The 17,822-nt window shown below is 41.3% G+C and overlaps 1 protein-coding gene across 9 annotated transcripts in view; it reads right to left on the reverse strand.

The window, feature by feature from the left end:
- pitpnm3 (PITPNM family member 3) overlaps window positions 1-17,822 on the reverse strand; it is a 422,801-nt gene that overhangs the window by 258,074 nt on the left and 146,905 nt on the right. For 6 of the 9 annotated variants that reach the window (XM_052035325.1, XM_052035327.1, XM_052035326.1 and 3 more), the window contains exon 2: window positions 13,348-13,443. The exons of 2 other annotated variants lie outside the window; for them this stretch is intronic. In XM_052035325.1, coding sequence (XP_051891285.1) covers window positions 13,348-13,443 — 96 coding nt within the window. Of the gene's footprint in view, window positions 1-13,347; window positions 13,444-17,822 lie in introns of those variants that run through there. One more of the 9 variants, XM_052035333.1, reaches the window with a different exon arrangement.

The following is a 17,822-nucleotide window of genomic DNA, read 5'->3' on the forward strand; positions in this document are numbered from 1 at the left end:
TCGATGTTCCTCATCAGATTGACCGATGTCAAGTTTATTCTGCAGTGTTGCTGGTTCATTGCTGTCCACACAAGGACCAAACTTGTCCTCGTGCACAGGGCTGCCTATATAAGCTGCGTCCTCATCCTGCATTGCACTCTCTCTCATTAGAGCCAGCTGGTCCTAAAGCAACCAACACAACATATTTTTTCCCATAACGCTTTCATTGAAGGTGCAACCTGTAATCCTGGTCTACCAGCACCTGCAAGCTGGAGTCTTCTTGGCACCACTCAAGCCCATTTGATGTGGTCAATTTAGGCATGGAAAGTGTACCCCAAAGCAAGAAAAGCTCATGGATCTGTTCTCTGCCCAATATGATGATCCTTTCCAAAGCAGTCTCTCAATCCAAATGACTAATCTTTTCCCCTTCCTTAACCCAGCTCCAACTTTTAAATCATCATGAAATACTAACAGTCATGGTTGACATACAAGCTCACCCACAAAAAGAACATAAGCAGCTGCAGGGAGTAGAGGACTCAACCCAATATGTCACAGGCACATCACTCTCCATCACTGAAAGTATCTATGAGATGCCATCTCAAGGTAGCAACATCTATCATCAAAGATCCCCACCATATGGGCCATGCCATCTTCCCACAGCTACCATCGGGCAGGAGGTACCTGAAGTCCCATATCACCAGGTTCAAGAACAGCTACTTCCCTTCTTCCATTCTGTTCTTGAGCCAACCTGCATAATGCTAATCACTACCTCAGTATAGTAACACTATGACCACTTTGCACTACAATGGACTTTGTTTTTTTTATTCGTGTTCTTTCTTGTATAATTTTGTATAATTTATATTGTTAACTTGTGTTTTCTTCATGCATGTATCCAGAGGAATCTATATAAATTGAACTTGAGGCTCTTGGGCTTCTTGTAGAGGGGATTTATGAGGAAGATACCTCCATTAAAATTGTATTGAGGGCAGGATGAGATGCTGAGTCCATTTCTTGACCCAGTCCATTACTCTTAAAGGCAAAACATGGCCTTTTATTCCACATCACTAATGTCCTTTTCAGAATGGTAAAGTCCTTTGAGGCTCGAGAAATCCAGGGAATATTATCAGTGGCTCTTGAATGAGTTCCTTGTTTGGATCAGCATTTTCAGTCCAAGCTTCATCCCACTTGTCATCATTGTTGGTACATTAGATGGTGAATTGCATTATGTTTTTGCTGACGATCATCTGGCTTGTAGTCCAAGGGTACAATCGGCGTTTGCCAGAATTCAACCATCGTAATTCAATCTTTCAAAAAAAATCAATATTAAAGTAAGATTTCTATCAGCATTCCATGGGATTTATTGATAAGTTGTAGATCAATTGCAAAGTCTCACTGATGCCCTCGAGTTAATATTTTCATAGGAATCAGTGGTTTTCTGCAGAAGGATGAGTCAACATACAAGACCGTCAATCCACAAGATACATCAAGAATTTTGCATTCAATTCAGGGGCTTGGAAACTCTTAAATGCATGAAAGCACACTTTGAGGAGGAGCTGTGCAGAGAAGGCCACGCCGATTTTAGAAGAGAAGCCAAAGCTGACATATTCTACTGTGTTCAAGAACAGAGATATTATGCACCATAGATGATGCTTTACATATACGAACAGGTACAAAAGGCTGTGATCTTCCATCACTGCAGAGAGTTGAGATCACCGAGAAAGTGCAATGGACAGCAAATTGGGGATGGTGTTCAGAAAATAAAAGGATGAAAGCTGGAAGAAATCAAAACATATGAAAACCTTGGGTTCTGCAACCAGTGGCCAAGGTAGAGATGGATTCTTCAACAAACATCAAAACAGGCCCCAACTCTGTCCAGTTCCAGTCTTCAAAGCCCATGCTGTTAAAGAGTCTCATGCATGTGAGAGAACTTTGTAGAAGTGATGTCAATCAGGTGTTGTATGTCAATTAATGCCACTGCACATGCTCAAAAGCTTCCAAATGCATGCACAGAGAAACCTAAACAAATATCTGGAAGTGTGCTACACAAATAACTTTTCTGGCCAAGATAACTGAGTGGTGAACAATCCTTTGATAAGGAGTCTTGCCAATGTTTAAACAAAATGTACATTATCTGAACAGTTTGACTATTTTAAAATCATACTGAGTGATAAAAAGTAAGACTTCTACCCTGCTGTAAGAACCACAGTCTTACCTTGTGCATTTTCAATCCTCTCTATTAATCTTAATTTACCAATAGATTATACATGGCAAAAGTGAATGAAAGCGGTACATGTATGCCTGACACACGGCCCTGCAGATAATACCAGTTGCAATGTGCAAGCTACCCTCTACATATTTAGAAAAGGTGACTATTAGCCTTACATTATTATTGCAGATTCATTTTCATTAATTGTGTACCCTTTCTCATTGGATAACCAGCATGTTGTTCCATCTCGTGTCATGCACCATCATTTTGTTTCCAGCGGCTTCCACGTCTGTTCAGAGACACTGTTGATGAAGTGATGATCATTCATCATCAACAGAAAACAAGGAAAAAGCAATATTCAAGCAGCCATAATTATCCAGGAACACACTGCAAATGTCTGTGCACAGACTTAAAGGAAGAGAACAGATTAGTGGCTAACCATCACATTTGCACAGTACACACAATATCATCTGTTCGCAAAGTCAAAATGAGAACCTGCTAATATTAGAAGACACAAATAGTGATATTTTGTAAAGATCTTTGGTTTGATCTTCTTTTCTCAAGTGCTCAAATATTTTTCTGAGCACCTTATCGAAATGAAACACCTTGATGTTCTACTATGCTGCAACTTTGGGCAATAATTTGTCCTCATACAAATGCACTCGATCAGGTTGCTGTATGTGTGACCTTGCTGTGCGCACATTGGCTGCTGCTTTTCCTACATTGCTTCATTGTCTGTGATGCATTTTTGAAGCTGCTGTAAGAGACTGCTGTATGTCCAGCCTTGTAGATAAACTATCATTATTCATTGATATCCATTACATCCACATATATTTGTTTACACAATATCAGGAAGAAACGACGTTTTTGGTGATGAGGATGAGATAAAAAGAGAGAAAAGTTTTTTTTTCAAAGATAAAGCTATGCATTAAACAGAAGATTGGTATCGGCCTCAGTGAAGTAGCAAAGGTCCCCAAGCCTCAGTACTGTAAGAGTACTAACAATAGTTGTCACTCTCCTGGGAGAATCACGGGAGTTGTGCTCGCCAGCCCCGGAGCCTATATACATGCAACAGCCAGCTCTATTCGGTGGAACACTTTGTGCACAGGAGGATTGTAAGAAAGCCACAATCCACAGCAGCAAAGCAGTTTGCAAGGTCCCTGATGCCTTCTGTAACCTGGGAATCACATTCAAAAAGTGAGTGGCATTTCAATATGACCATTGAACTAATGGGCCTTGAAATGGCAGGAAAACTTTGCATGCAATCCCAGAATTTGAGGCGCCATGAGATCTGATGATAGCTATTTTGTTTCCTTGTTTTGGAAACCAAGAATAGTTTCAAGGAGGATTTAGAAGCCTTTATGTATTGAGCATTCTGGAATGTTTTTGGGTGAATGGTACCTTCAAATTAGATGGAAGTGCACAAAATATTCAAAAACTCTACAGGGCAATTCAAAAGAAGAAGACAGTGATCCTCTTAACTGGAATTCGACAGAGGCACAGCAACACTGCCTAATTTACTCACAGAAGGATCTCCCTTTTGTAGATGTGGTTTAAAATAAAGAAACACTTCAACCGGACACCTTTAGCGATAAATGAAAGCAACAAGTTCAGGCAGAAAATCAAAAGTACGGCAAACCCACCGGCAATTACATTGTGGCCTTGAAGAACTTTGCATTGCATTGAAATTTTCACAAGATTCTTAACAGTGTTCTAAGAGACAAGTTAGCTTTTAGACTGACTGATGAAAGGATCAAAGTTACTCAAAGCACCCAAGCTTTGTTTTGAAAGAGCCTAACAAAAACTTTAACAGAGATAACAACATAAAAAGCAAAGGAGCTTTGTTCATCTCAAGTGGCTCATGTTGCACATAGCTATAACACTATGAAACAGACCACTACTCTAACCAAAAGCCAGGGAGAAAAACAGTATGCCAAAATGATCTGCTTATTGGAGATGTCGTGGCAATCAGCCAGAGCCATGGTGCAAATAGAAAATAGCCATCTATTGCCAATGCAAGGGTCATAATTGCAGCAACTTGCAGGTCACAACCCAAATTGAAGACGAGGTTAGATGATTACAGTAAACTTCATTGCATAGAAGTTGAGGAGAATGAAGAAGAACCTGGCTTGTATATTGTCTGTGCTATAAATCCAAGTTAATCCAAGATTTCATAAAACAGATTTTGATCAACAATAAGCAAATCTAGATATCTAACACTGTAGCAGACTGCTCTATAATAAGCAAAGATACTTATTTACAGAATTTCAGTGGCATACCATTGGCAAAAAGCACAACCAAATTAAGAACATTCAGGAGTTCTCCAACCATCAAGAAAACCAGTACTTTTGGGGAGACGATAGCCATTACATATTGCAGTGGCAAGATGTTGTAATGGATTAACCTTAATGGGCAAGGACTGGCTACGGCAACTGAAACTGAATTGGGGAAAGCACATCAGAACTGATGCAAGGTCATTGACCTGCAACACAAATTCTATTCCTCTATCCACCAATGCTGCCTGCCCTGCTGAATATGACCAGCATTTTCTGTTCCTATATCAGATTTCCAACATTTGCAGTTTTTTTTCTTTTTCCATTGAAATGTCTATTACCATTTCTCACTCATACTGAGAGCAAAACCAGGGGCACGCACATGGATCATACTGTTCCAGCAAGGGCTGCTTAAGACCAATCACATTAATGAGTCAGAATACATTTCACTGCCTGCAACAGCATCGCTAACAAGACTACAATCACCAGACTGTTCACCGACAGCAGCACCAGTGACAACAGAAGAGCTGTCATCTGCAGCAACACCTACTCAAACTGCAGAAGGCAGAGTGCTCCAAGGGGTGACTCTGTTGACCAGTCATTCCAGTATGTTCCAAAGTGAAGACATAAAGGTAGATGTGAAGATATTTAGACCCGTGAGAGAATCCACCCAAGTCTGTAAACTTGCAGGGAGACCATTAATAGTCAGGAGACACAAGAGACTGCAGTTGCTGGAATCTGGAGCAACAAACGATCTGCTGGAGGAACTCAGTGGGTCGGGCAGTATCTGTGGGAGGAAAGGAATTGTCGATGTTTTGGGTTGAAACACTGCATCAGGACTCTCCCCAGGGAGAGGGCCAATATAATGAGGAGAAAGGGAATGCCTCTTCTCCTCTCTACACTGGCCATCTTGTCCCGGTGTAGGATTTTGACCCAAACTGTTGACAATTCCTTTCCTCCCACAGATGCTGCTCGACCCGCTGTTCCTCCAATGGATCATTTGTTGCACCATTTATAGTTAGTCTGTTAATTGTCCAATATTTGTATTGTTACTGCCTTTGATTAATGTACAGATATTAACCAAAGTAAATTTTGTTTATGAAGCACAAGAACAATGTAGTGTATTTCCATTTATGGATACACTGTACTCTAATGGAATGAGGAAGTCATGTGAAACACCACCTCTGAAAGAGTAATAGCAAACAGAAAATTCAGTATAGTGTAACGGCTTGTAGGAATAAGACGCACATAGTTTAAGCATTTATTCTTCACACTTGTTGATAAACCATTAATTCTGCATAGGGAGCGAACCACTGCCCATGTACCTTCTACAATTTGCACTTTTGTTGACTGTAGTGCTGGAAGTCAGATGCCAAATGGGAGATTGAATCATGGTTCCAAAAGGTATCTCCTTGCTGACAAAATCAGAGGTGGACCACGTGGTTTCAGTGAGGGATGTCCATGACCTTGTCACAGTTACAGTTACATTTAACTTACATTCCACTGCCTGCAGCAGAATCAACAACCCAACCACAATCACCAGTGTTCAACAACACTCTACCACTGGGCTCGGCACCCAGTCCATAAGTGAAGCTCTGTTGGACTGACCCTATGGGCTGGATCTACTCACTGAACTTTGCCCCAGACATGGCTGGTGTACATCGTGCATTCCCATTCACATAAATTGGAGTCACCACCCTGGATGGACAAGGCAAGTGAAAATAAAAGTTAAAAAAAATACTATTTTTATTTGATTTATTTCAGTTGAATGTGTTTTAAATAAATGTAATTTTAATTGTTTAAGTCCATCTAGAAATCATTACCACAGACAAGTAGAGTGGAAAAGGCCTTTGACAGTATGAACCCTCAAAAAAGGTTTCGGGGTGGCCTGGGGTCAAACCACTCCAGTTCACAGGAGAATTGTGGTAGAGATGCATCAAGTTTGACCAGATTCCTAGGGCCACAAAGTTAGTGCGGCCCTGGTGATTGTGCAGGGGAGGGGTGTGTGTGTGTGTGTGTGTGTGTGTGTGTGTGTGTGTGTGTGTGTGTGTGTGTGTGTGTGTGTGTTGGGGGGGGGGGCAGTTGTAAATATGAAGTGCATGCTGGGTCAAATGCAATCTAACCTAATATTCTTCAATATCCATTCCATCCGTATGCATCACAGACAGAATTCATGATTGCTCACCTCATTAAAACATGCAATAAAATTTCACATCCCAAAGGTGCACTTACATTTAGTTTCCTAAAATACTGTTGCTTCCAATATTTGAAATGAAAGGTCCTACTAAAACATGATTTGCTCAGTTAATAACAGGAACATTGCTAAAAAAAACAACTGTTCCATTTCCATGAACAACCGTATTTACTGAATAAACATAAGGAGGCATTTCTTTCCAAAATACCATTAGTATTTGAATGGAGAAAGGTCCATTAAGAATCAAACAATAAAAAAGATAAAATGACAGCAGCCATTCCTGGCCAATTTCAACATGAGAAGGTACTCCAATACAGTGCATGAAAGTCATTCTCTACTAAAGGATCAGCAACACATTGCCCATTCCATCTGCAACAGAGGAGAAAGTTTGTATTATGTTACAGTGCCAGGGTTCTGTCATGCTAAACTTTGCACAAGGTACAGAACAACTATTCACCATTAATTCTTGTAACCCCACTAAACTTTAGGCAATGTACTTTCTCAAGAGAATGAAGAGGGCAGAGGTAGAATCCTAGAAAGTACCTTTGACTAAACAGAGGAAGGTCTTGTTCTCCTGCCAGTCACCAACTTATTGCTTAGACTATTCCAGTACATGCATTGAGATCCTGTAGTCTGAAGCTCAAAACAAAAAAATTCAGAGCAACTCGATCTGGGATCAGGGATCTATCTGATGTTCTTCCAATGGCAGCTCTTCTGCCATCTGCCTCCAAATCTATAGTCATTGGGGATGCACTTCATGTCAAACAAGGCCACGAGACAGACACTGAAGGGTAAAAGTTATTATTCATAAATGAATTGAACTGTTGTGAAGATTTTATTCCAAATTCTTTTTTTTCCTAATGTGTGTTTGTTTTATTGAACTAATAGGAAGATCCACAAGACTACACTGCAAGTCCATTACCCCCCCCCCCCTTCCACTTCTCTGTCCCCTCTTCCTCCACCTCCTGCTCCAAAGTAAACTGGCCAGAGCTCCCATGAGAGAAGTGAAATATACTGAAGGCAAAAAAACTGTCCACCACAATCGCCAGAGTTCTCTCTCACAACTCTCAAAGCCAATAATGGAACAGAAACTACCCACCATCCCCATCCACCCATTTGATTAAAACAGCCCACAATCTGATCAGCAGCCTGAAAGCATAACACAGCAATTCACTCATAGGGACGGTCCGAGCCTTTTAACCTTATGGTTAGTGCATGACTCTTGCAGCACACATTAGGGCAAAGCAACTAGGGAAGGATGCTTATTATATTCTAATAAGGCTCTTAAATTCTATTGGTACAGACCTGGGTATCAATGGGGTTCCCTGATCAATGTGAACTCTCATTGGGATAGGCACCTGCAAGCCACTTGCCTCACTGGACCCTTGGGTATCCATCCACATCACAGCCGAAAAATAGACAAGACGTGATCCATTTTATAGGATGTAGAACTCGATATTACAAAGTCTTAATTGGAGACACCAACTTGCAAGTGATACCCGTGTGAATCCATGTTGTGTATGGTGTAGCTGTGCGAAGTGGGGCGAGAATCTGAGTGATAAATAGGCCAGGAGCAGGGTGGGAAGCACAGGATAAGGGGAAGTGATGAAATAACTTTGAGAGCAGAGGGGGAAGGTGGGTGCTGGAAAACAAGACCTCCAGTGGGAGCCTCAGCAGATCATGGAGATCAGGCTGGTGGAGGGAATGGGAGTGTGTCAGAAGCTTGGAGGTTCGGAGTGATTTTAGGTTAGGGTGGAATGAAGTTGGGAAGAGGAGCTGGTGAGGATACAGTGGGGAGGCTGGAGGAGGGTGGTAGCCTAAACAATGATTGTTAAGTAACGGGACCGATATCACAGAAGTTCCAATCCAGCATTGCAGTGTGAAGATCCAGCCAGCTCCAGAGTGCACAATAACCAGTAACACTGACATAACTTGGAGTATTGTATTCAGTTCCGGTCGCCTCATTATGAGGAGGATGTGGAAGTTTTAGAGAGGGTGCAGAGGAGATTTACCAGGATGCTGCCTCGATTGGAGGGCATGTCTTATGAGAGGTTGAGTGAGCTAGGGCTTTTCTCTTTGGAGAGAAAGATGAGGGGTGACTTGATAGAGGTGTACAAGATGATAAGAGGCATAGATCAAATGGACAGTTAGAGACTTTTTCCCAGGGCGACAATGGCTAGCATGAGGGGTCATAATTTTAAGGTGATTGGAGGAAGGTACAAGGGGGATGTCAGGGCTAAGTTTTTTTTTAAAAAGACAGAGAGTGGTGGGTGTGTGGAACACACTGCCGGCAGAGATTGTGGGGGCAGATACATTAGGGACATTTAAGAGACTCTTAGATAGACACATGAATGATAGAGAAATGGAGGGCTATGTGAGAGGGAAGGGTTAGATAGATCTTAGAGCAGGATAAAATGTCGGCACAACATTGTGGGCCGAAAGGCCTGTACTGTGCTGTAGTGTTCTATGTTCTATATTCTTAACTTGGTCTAAATTCCCCTGTAAAGCTGCAAAGGGAACACTGCATGGGGAATAACATCATCCCATGTGTGACTGACTTACAGATCAAGGTGGGGCCCGCACTGTTACATTTCCCTTCAAAAAAATGTTGATTTTCAATTGCAAAAAATAGCACGCATGATTGAATTTCAGCATTCCACTCCTACCAGAAGTGCAAATTTATCACTCAACTCTCTCTCATTTGGTACATATTAATTTGCTGAGAAATGTTAAAACATTCATTATATGTAATAATCCTTCCTGATAATATTAACTGAATGATTATCCATCTGCCTGAGCCCCAATGTAATCTGGTGATGCAATATAATTTATGATTTTGGCAAGACATGCTTGAGAGCCCACTTCACTCAGCTGATACCACACTTGGCCCCCATCAGAAAGTGTGTCACACCTGAATCTGAGCCAAATGTCCACATTAGTATCACAGCAGCAGTATTGATGGATGAGACATTAAACCTGAAGCCCTGTCAGCCTGCTCAGATGGATACCAAAGTTATCTGGAGGTAGTTATGGAAACAAGGGAACAATTGATGACATTCTGCTTCACCCAAGACGCCCCTTTCTCCAGGTGGTTTGAAGCTGTTCTGACAACCAGCAAATAGTTAAGGATTAGGGTGTGGTTTGCCAATGGATGCAGGCAGCTGCACTGGGTGCATAAGGGAGCGATAGCCTATTGTACTGTCCAGCTCAGAGGAAGATCCTTCTTCTCCTGGCCCTACAAACATAATGCTAATTAGGGGTAGGCCATTTGGCCCTTCGAGCTTGTTCTGCCATTCACCATGATCATGGCTGATCACCTTCTACCTTAAGTGCCATTTTCCTCAACTTATCCCTACATCCCTTGATTCCCTTCATATCCAAAAATCAATCAGTGAACTCAGTGACTGAACCTCTACTCTGGAGGTAAAGAATTCCAAAAGTTAGTCGCTGTTTGTATGAATAGGTTTTCCTCCTCTCAGTCCTAAATGGCCTGCCCCCCAAGGTTCTAAAATACTCAGCCGGGGGAAACATCCTCTGTGTAACCACTCTCTTGAACCCTGCAAGAATTTTGTAAGTTTCAATAGGATCTCCTCTCATTCTTCAAAACTCTAGAGATTACGGGGTCAGTCTTCTCAATCTCTCCTCACATGGCAAACCACCATCCCAGGAAGCAGTCCAGTGGACCTTCACTGCCCTCCCACCACAGCAAGCACGCACTATTTTTAGGAAAGGAGATCAAAACAATATACAATACTCCAGGTGCAGTCTCCTACAGCCCCTGTATAATTATAGTAAGGCATCTTTACTCCTATAATCAAGTCCTCTCATAATAAAGAGGATTCAGGTTGTTTCAGATTTACTGCACAGCAGAACAGGATGGGGTATCCACAGGTTACAGTCTACCCAGTTTACCCTTGGAAATGTTATTGGCCAAACCATACTTGCTGCAGGCCTTTGACCTGCAGTAATTAGGCTCCATTTTATTCAGTGGATGCCCCTGGAAGAAAATAAGGGGGGGTGCGTGTATGTTTGTCTGTGTGGCAGGGGTGGGCAGGATCTGAGCAGGAACTTACAAAGAGTGCAGCAAGCTATCTAAGAGACCTATTTTTATAAACTTACAGCAAATTTATGGCCCAATTGTGTCCATGCTAGTCAAAGCAGTGTTCACTAACCTCGTCCCACCTTCCAGCACTTGTTCTGTAGCCCTGCAGGTCACAGTTCTTCAAGTACACATCCAGGTTGTATTCAAATAGGCTGAAGGTATCTGCCTCCACTATCTTTTCAGGCAGATTTCCAGACTCCTACCATCTGCTGGATAATATAAAGGTTTTCCTCATCTCCCCTCTAATACTCTGTCACTTTCAATCTATATTGCTGTTTATGGCTCCTATGCCAAGGGAAATAGGTCCTTCTTATTTACTCTATCTGGTCCCCTCATAATTTACACAACTCAATTAGATATATCCCTTCAGTCACTTCCCCTATGCACCTTCTCCACTGCAATCATATCCTTCCTGTAATGTGGTGACCAGAACTGTACACTGTCGTCTAACAGTTCCAGAATAACCTCCCTGATCTTATACTCTTATATCTTGGCTAATAAAGGAAGCATCCATATGCCTTTTTGTCTACCTTTTCAACCTGCTCTGTAAACTTCAGGAATATGAAGACCCTTTGTTCCTCCATTCTACTCAATATCTTCCCATACATTGCATGTTCCTTTGCTAAAAGCACAAGATTATCTAATTAACCACATTTTAAATTCTCCACGGGATTTGATCTCAGACATCCACATCATTGATCCAGAAAATTTAGCCACAGTACTGCCGTCTCATCCTTTTGGCCAGTTAAACCAAATTAAAGATATTTGGTGGATCATAAAGATTCTAAAAACCAGAGTAAAATATTCTCATGTCATCGACCTTGTTTACACTTCTGAAAAAATACAATGATTTCTAACCAGTCACAAGCACCAAGTCTGCCTCAGAAACAAAAATCATGGTTCAAGCAGAAATTATTTGTTCAAAAGTATTCACAGTAGAATAAGTTTGATCAGACCTCAGCTAAGCCATGAAATGTCGGAGTGTGTAAAATCAAAACATTCCATCTTGAGGAAAATCCGACATCAGTCTGCCTATCTCAAACATTGCTCCAAATGGCCAGTCATAGGCTGACATTAGTAATAATTACAGAGACATTTCCCACACAAACTTGCCAATGGCAATAACTGTTACAGGACATAGTAACAAGGCACAATGTGAAGGCATGTTGTACCTCTGAAAGCCATTCTTGGTAACTAAATATTTCAAGGGCAGGATTATACTACATAAAAATACAAGCAGTGAGGACTGTCATCGACATATCTGATAACCATGGGAATTCTGCTAGCTATAACTATCCACTTAATAAGGATTAATTTTCATCCATTACATTCCTAACAATTAATATCTATTGGATGTGCCGGATTGGATACGTCTGACAAGTGAATTGTTGGCATCCAGTTACATTATGTTGGATCACTTAAAGTTCTTATAAAGTACAGAACTGCTGATCTGAGATTCACAGTAACAATATTTGACACTAGCTTAACATTCAGGCATCAATTTTGGAAATTTAAAACTGAACTTCCTGTCCGATAAAATGGAAGGAAAATTAATTCCACAAAGAATTCACGGAGCTTTCGTCCTACCCCCAAACCCCCCCGTCAAGGTTAGAGCCTAACAGACGGAGAGAGATGAGTCCTGATAATAAGGGCTGTATGAAATGGTCAAGCAATAATCAGCAAAAGCACCAATTAGGAAGACTGTAAGTAAGAGTACTGGCCTACAAAATTCAGAGCTCAATGAGCAATCTAATCGTTGTACAAAAGCAGAGAGTTAATCCAGCAATGCTCATACGAGTATGTCATATAAATGCATAGAATAATTATCCACTTAAAATTCCAGCCATAATTTCTAGGCATAATGTCATGACAGTGTTTACTAAAGCTTCTCTCAATACTTTAGGCAAGATATTACTAATAACAGTAAAGCAGCATAATGAAGAGTGACCAACAGATGAATCATAGAATTTGAACATCATAAAGTGCATTTGCTATCTCCATGGACCACACTTTCTAAGTATCTTTGATTACCTCCTTTCCTTGTAATAATTTCTTTAAAAAAATAGAAAATAGGACATTCACAAACAATATCATCTTGGGACATTTTTTCCCAAAAAAATTACACCATTCCAGATGCTTTATCAGAGGTAACAATTAACTTCTCTGGGCTTAAATACATGATGAAACTGGGAAGACTAAATTAAATTTAAGTAATAGCCACACACTTTAATCAGTATGAGGTTCCCTATATCGGCATAAGTCTGTCTTAACTACACAGACTAGCCATTAGCAGACAAGTCTGAATATATATCACAGGAATTTGAAAATTAAACTGCAGGCAGAAAATAACTTATTAACCAGCATCAGTTTAATTAATTGTCTATAGATGCTAAGATTTTTGATGCAAGATGTTTGTGGAGTTTTTTTTTATTACTAAATGGATGTCACTAAGATCACGTCTTATTATGGTTCACTGGAAATTCAGAATCTCAAGTCACTCTGTCTGCTCTTTCACCTGGGCTCTTCAGCAAGAATTGCTCAACTGATTACAGACGTTATTGACTTCTTCAGAACAAGTAGCACAACCACAAACCTCGTGCATCGAAGAATTCATCCTCTGAGCTGTCGCCAGAGTCATGCACAATATTCTGCATCCGCCACTGTGAGTGAGTGTATCGGCAAGAGGCAGCTGCAATAGGAAGAGAAAGATCAGTCAGAGGAAACTAGCCCTGTTGTTGCACATGAGTTAACACTCCAGTGTATCTGCAAAGTTAATAGGTTCCCACCATGGAATGTCACTTTAAGAAAGCCAGATATGACATACCAGGTCATAATGTGGTGGATGACCTTGAAAAAGCTTCACAACTGACAACAACGTTGATGACGTCTTTTTTATTCTTTTGACCCCTTCACTGTTAGAGCCATTGATTAACATTCTTTACTCACACACTCTTGCTTGCTCCTCTTACACAAAAAAGCTCTAAGATCCACAGAATAAGATGAACTATGTCCCAGTTTATTACATGACAACCAGCTGACTCATACGAATCAGGTCCAGTTCACCAACTTGGGTCAAAAGGAGGTCCCAGCTGGTAATAGCAATGTTACTTCCAGTCACAAGAAAATAACTGAGGATTTCCATTCCTGAAAAATGGCATACAATTCCCATTTATCCAATACCCTTGATTGGAAGTGGGTCCTGTGTGGACAGAGGCAGGTGCGGCTGTGAAAACACTTCATTTCAACACCCCATCAACACTGACTTTTGCATTGAGAGCCATAGTAAGGAAAGTTGATTGCATGACAGAACCTTTGCCCAGCAGAGGGTCAACACCCCAAGGAGAAAATTTGGCTAATAAAGGAAGATACACATTCAAAGAAAATTAAAAGAACAGACAGGCATTAGAGTCCATGGAAATTTTTAAAGTCATACTGAATATGTTTTATGTTATGTTGTTTTGTTTTACAGACACCATCATTACTGTGTAGTTCTGTGCACCTGCTGCTCTCTGTCCTGTCTCTGTTTTCAGAGCTTGTGGTTATTGAGAGGAACCTTGGTGTGTTTTGAAATTATTCTCTTGTTTCACTCTTCACCTGTGTTAACCTTTACTTGCTGCCCCAGATTAATATGGCATGGATCACAGCACTGCACAGGTGATTAGAGAGAGAATCACTGGAAAGCCGCTTGTATACCAGAAGGTAATTCATAGCAACGTCTACCAGAAGCTAATGGGTACCCTCCTGCTCACTCAGCCACAGATGGTGCATGAGGTTTGAAGATCAAAGATTACTAGGAGTCAAACTCCTTCCCCTGCCCCATCCCCACACTCCACCAACTGCCCTCTTCCACACAAAGGCTCAGCGGTTGCAGATCTTCTGTGGACCAGCCTGCCTATTCTCATCAAAGCAGTGGTCTTTAGCTTTCTGATTAACTCATCAGAGTTCCTCCTCAGACAAAAACAGCTTGCTGCATTAAGCTGCACTGCCAAAAATTAGTGACAGAATCAAAATCCTTGTTTGGAGTGGAGATAACATTTCAGAATAGAGATCCTATGACAGATTGCAAGTTCAATGTCCCTTCAACAGCTCCTTTATTGAGTTACAAGGAGATTAACTCTGCAGCTCAGAGTGCAAGGAGTCTTGCATCCAATGCCATACACAGTGAAGTCTCTATTTTCATGGCCCTATCATAGGAAACCATTAACTGAGAGCTGTAATTCCATATAAATTTACTGTTTGCTCTTTTATTCCATATAAAACTTACTGTTTGCCTTCTTGTACAAAAGGAACTGCACCCGGCTGGGTGTTTTACCATTTTAACAAGCGTCCTCCTACCCAGAGGAAACAAGACAGTGGTGGAGATAAAACTAAGTTGGTTGATTGACCTCACTGTTCCTGGCCAGCTGCCATTTTCCCCAGGCTTTCCACCAGCCAATACAAATCAGTGCCCTGCAGTGTACAAGTTTAACAACAAATTGGGCAAAGCATGCCCCACAGAGGTTCCACTCAGTGAAAGGAGATTGGTCTTAGGGTAGTTCAAAAGCCTAGCAAAAAAACATTTCTGTACAACAAACGCACGTATCCATGCCACAAGAATAATATAGACCATTGTTCCCAATCCCAACCATCCAACCCTGCACCTGCCCCTTTGGTTTCCTCATCCTCCATCGTTGTAGTAGTCTCATGAAAGATTAATGTTCAGGTATCGCATTAACAAGGTCTAATCCTCAGAGCTTCCACACAAGGAGTCAGAAAACCTGTTGAACTGACCAGATGACATACTACAAAATTTCACTTTGGATAACTGCAGCAATCATTCCACCACTTCTCCTCTAACCCATGGCACCATGAAGCTATTAACAGCACTAAAGTATTGATAGACAATCCTGGCCAATCAGTTCCGATGAATGATCCACCAGCAAAGTGTACGTATACTTTCCCTGAAGCCAATCAGTGTATTTCCTGTTTCATTTAATCCCACCCACTCCTTTATCTCTCTGGTATCTGGAATGATCAAGTCTGATTATACAAGTACTAGAACACAAACCATCCCAAATCATTACACGCCACTACTTAATGTTATTAAATATACAAAGCACCAATTGCAATACTGAACCACGAATAAATCAGAGACACAGATAATAGCACCACTGCCTCCAGCTGTAGGTCCATCATACCAATGTCAAAAGCTTTGGGGAAGAGGTACCGGTAAAGTCCTTCCTACTGGTTAGGACTTCATTTCAGCTGTTATGAATAAGAGCAAGGCAAATTGGGGTTTATTTGCACACCCCCTCCCTTTTTGTCCTTGTACCAAGTTATTCACGGTGAATATCCAAAGTTCAAGTGTCCTTCAACCATTCGGTTCTTGAACCAGCCAGCACAACCCTAATCAGTAGAGTTTAGCAATACTATGACCACTTTGATCACTTTGCACTAAAATGGACTTTTTTTTTGTTCTAATTGTGTTCTTTCTTGTAAAACTTGTGTTTATGTTTATCTTATGAATGCTGCTTATATGATGCTGCTACAAGTAGCATTGCACCCGTGCATACATGTACGTGTGCATATGACAATAAACTCGACTTTGACTTTGAAGTCCCAATTCACTTGCTCTCTCTTCTTGCTGTTCCTTTAAAATGCCTGTGAATGCAGGGAAAGGTCACATGTACCATTTTATTTTGCTTCTTAAATGTTTCATATTATACAAGAGCCCGTATTTCAGGCCAAGAACTTCTGTACTTTTGGACAGTTGATGGGAGTCAGGGCAGATAATCCCTCCACAATCACTGTTGCAGATCTCACAGGGCAGCCGAGAGTCTCAGTCCTGCTGCAGTCCACAAAGCAAGTTTCACTATACCTGGGTTTTTAAAAGAAAAGCATACTTAAACAGCTTTAATCAAAACCAGGTCACCAGGTGAAGACCCCTAACGGAGGTGCACGTTTCCAAGTGAACACCTGTGGCTACCTTAACACTGACTGTGATACAAATCACTCCAGTGCGCACCAGGAACAGGATGCAATCCTTGAAGCTTTTCCTTTCAAAGTAGAAGGGCATCCCCTGTGTCAACATCAGCCATTCTGCTCACCCAGATAAGAGAATCACATCCACTAGTGACCAGATCCAACACTACAATTGTTGCACCATTCTGCTGTTTTGCACTCATTGTTGTATTTATTGTTTTTTGTGTATTTATTATTACAATGTATACTGGTAATTCTGCGAGCTTCATGCGAACAAGAAATTTTATTGTACTCTGGCGTACATGACAATAAACTGATCTAATCTAAAGTATTAATGCCCCAGTTCCGATGTTTCCAGGGCACCTTATGCTAGGATTTCTTCTGAAAGTATGAGTTACACCGAGCATAAGAAATCAACAAAGCTCATGTGGTCTCCGTCCATTTTCATTTACACTTCCCGACTACAATGTTGAAGGCAAGTGGTGCTTTGCCTCACGATCCACTTCCACTTTTACTGGTCTGTGACCAGAGGAGCTCCACAAGGATCAGTACTGGGATCTCGCACACGTATATATTGATCTTGATGAAAATGTAGGTCATCAGATGAACAAGTTTGCAGACAACAGAAAGATTAGCAGAGCTGTGGATAGTGAGGAAGGCTGTCAAAGGATGCAGCAGGACATAGATCAGTTGGAAATTTGGGTAGAGAAATGGCAGATGGAGTTTAATCAGGACTAGGGTGAAGTGTTGCATTTTAGGAGGTCAAATGCAAGAGGAAATTATACAGTAGTTGGCAGGATCCTTAAAGTACTGATGTAACGGGATCCTGGGGTACGTCCATAGCTCCCTGAAAGTGGCAACACAAATGGAGAGGGTGGAAAAGGTGGTGTACGGCATGCTGGCCTTCATCAGTCGGAGCACTGAGTATACAAGTCAGGAAGTCACAGCTGTATAAAACTTTAGTTCGGCCGTATTTGGAGTTTTGTATGCAGTTCTGGCCACCACACTACAGGAAGGATGTGGAGGCTTTGGAGAAAGTGCAGAGGAGGTTCACAAGGATGTTGCCTGAATTAGAGAGTATTAGCTAGAAGGAGAGGTTGGACAAAC

Source organism: Pristis pectinata, chromosome 21, assembly GCF_009764475.1.
Source record: "Pristis pectinata isolate sPriPec2 chromosome 21, sPriPec2.1.pri, whole genome shotgun sequence".
NCBI classification, from domain to species: Eukaryota; Metazoa; Chordata; class Chondrichthyes; order Rhinopristiformes; family Pristidae; genus Pristis; species Pristis pectinata.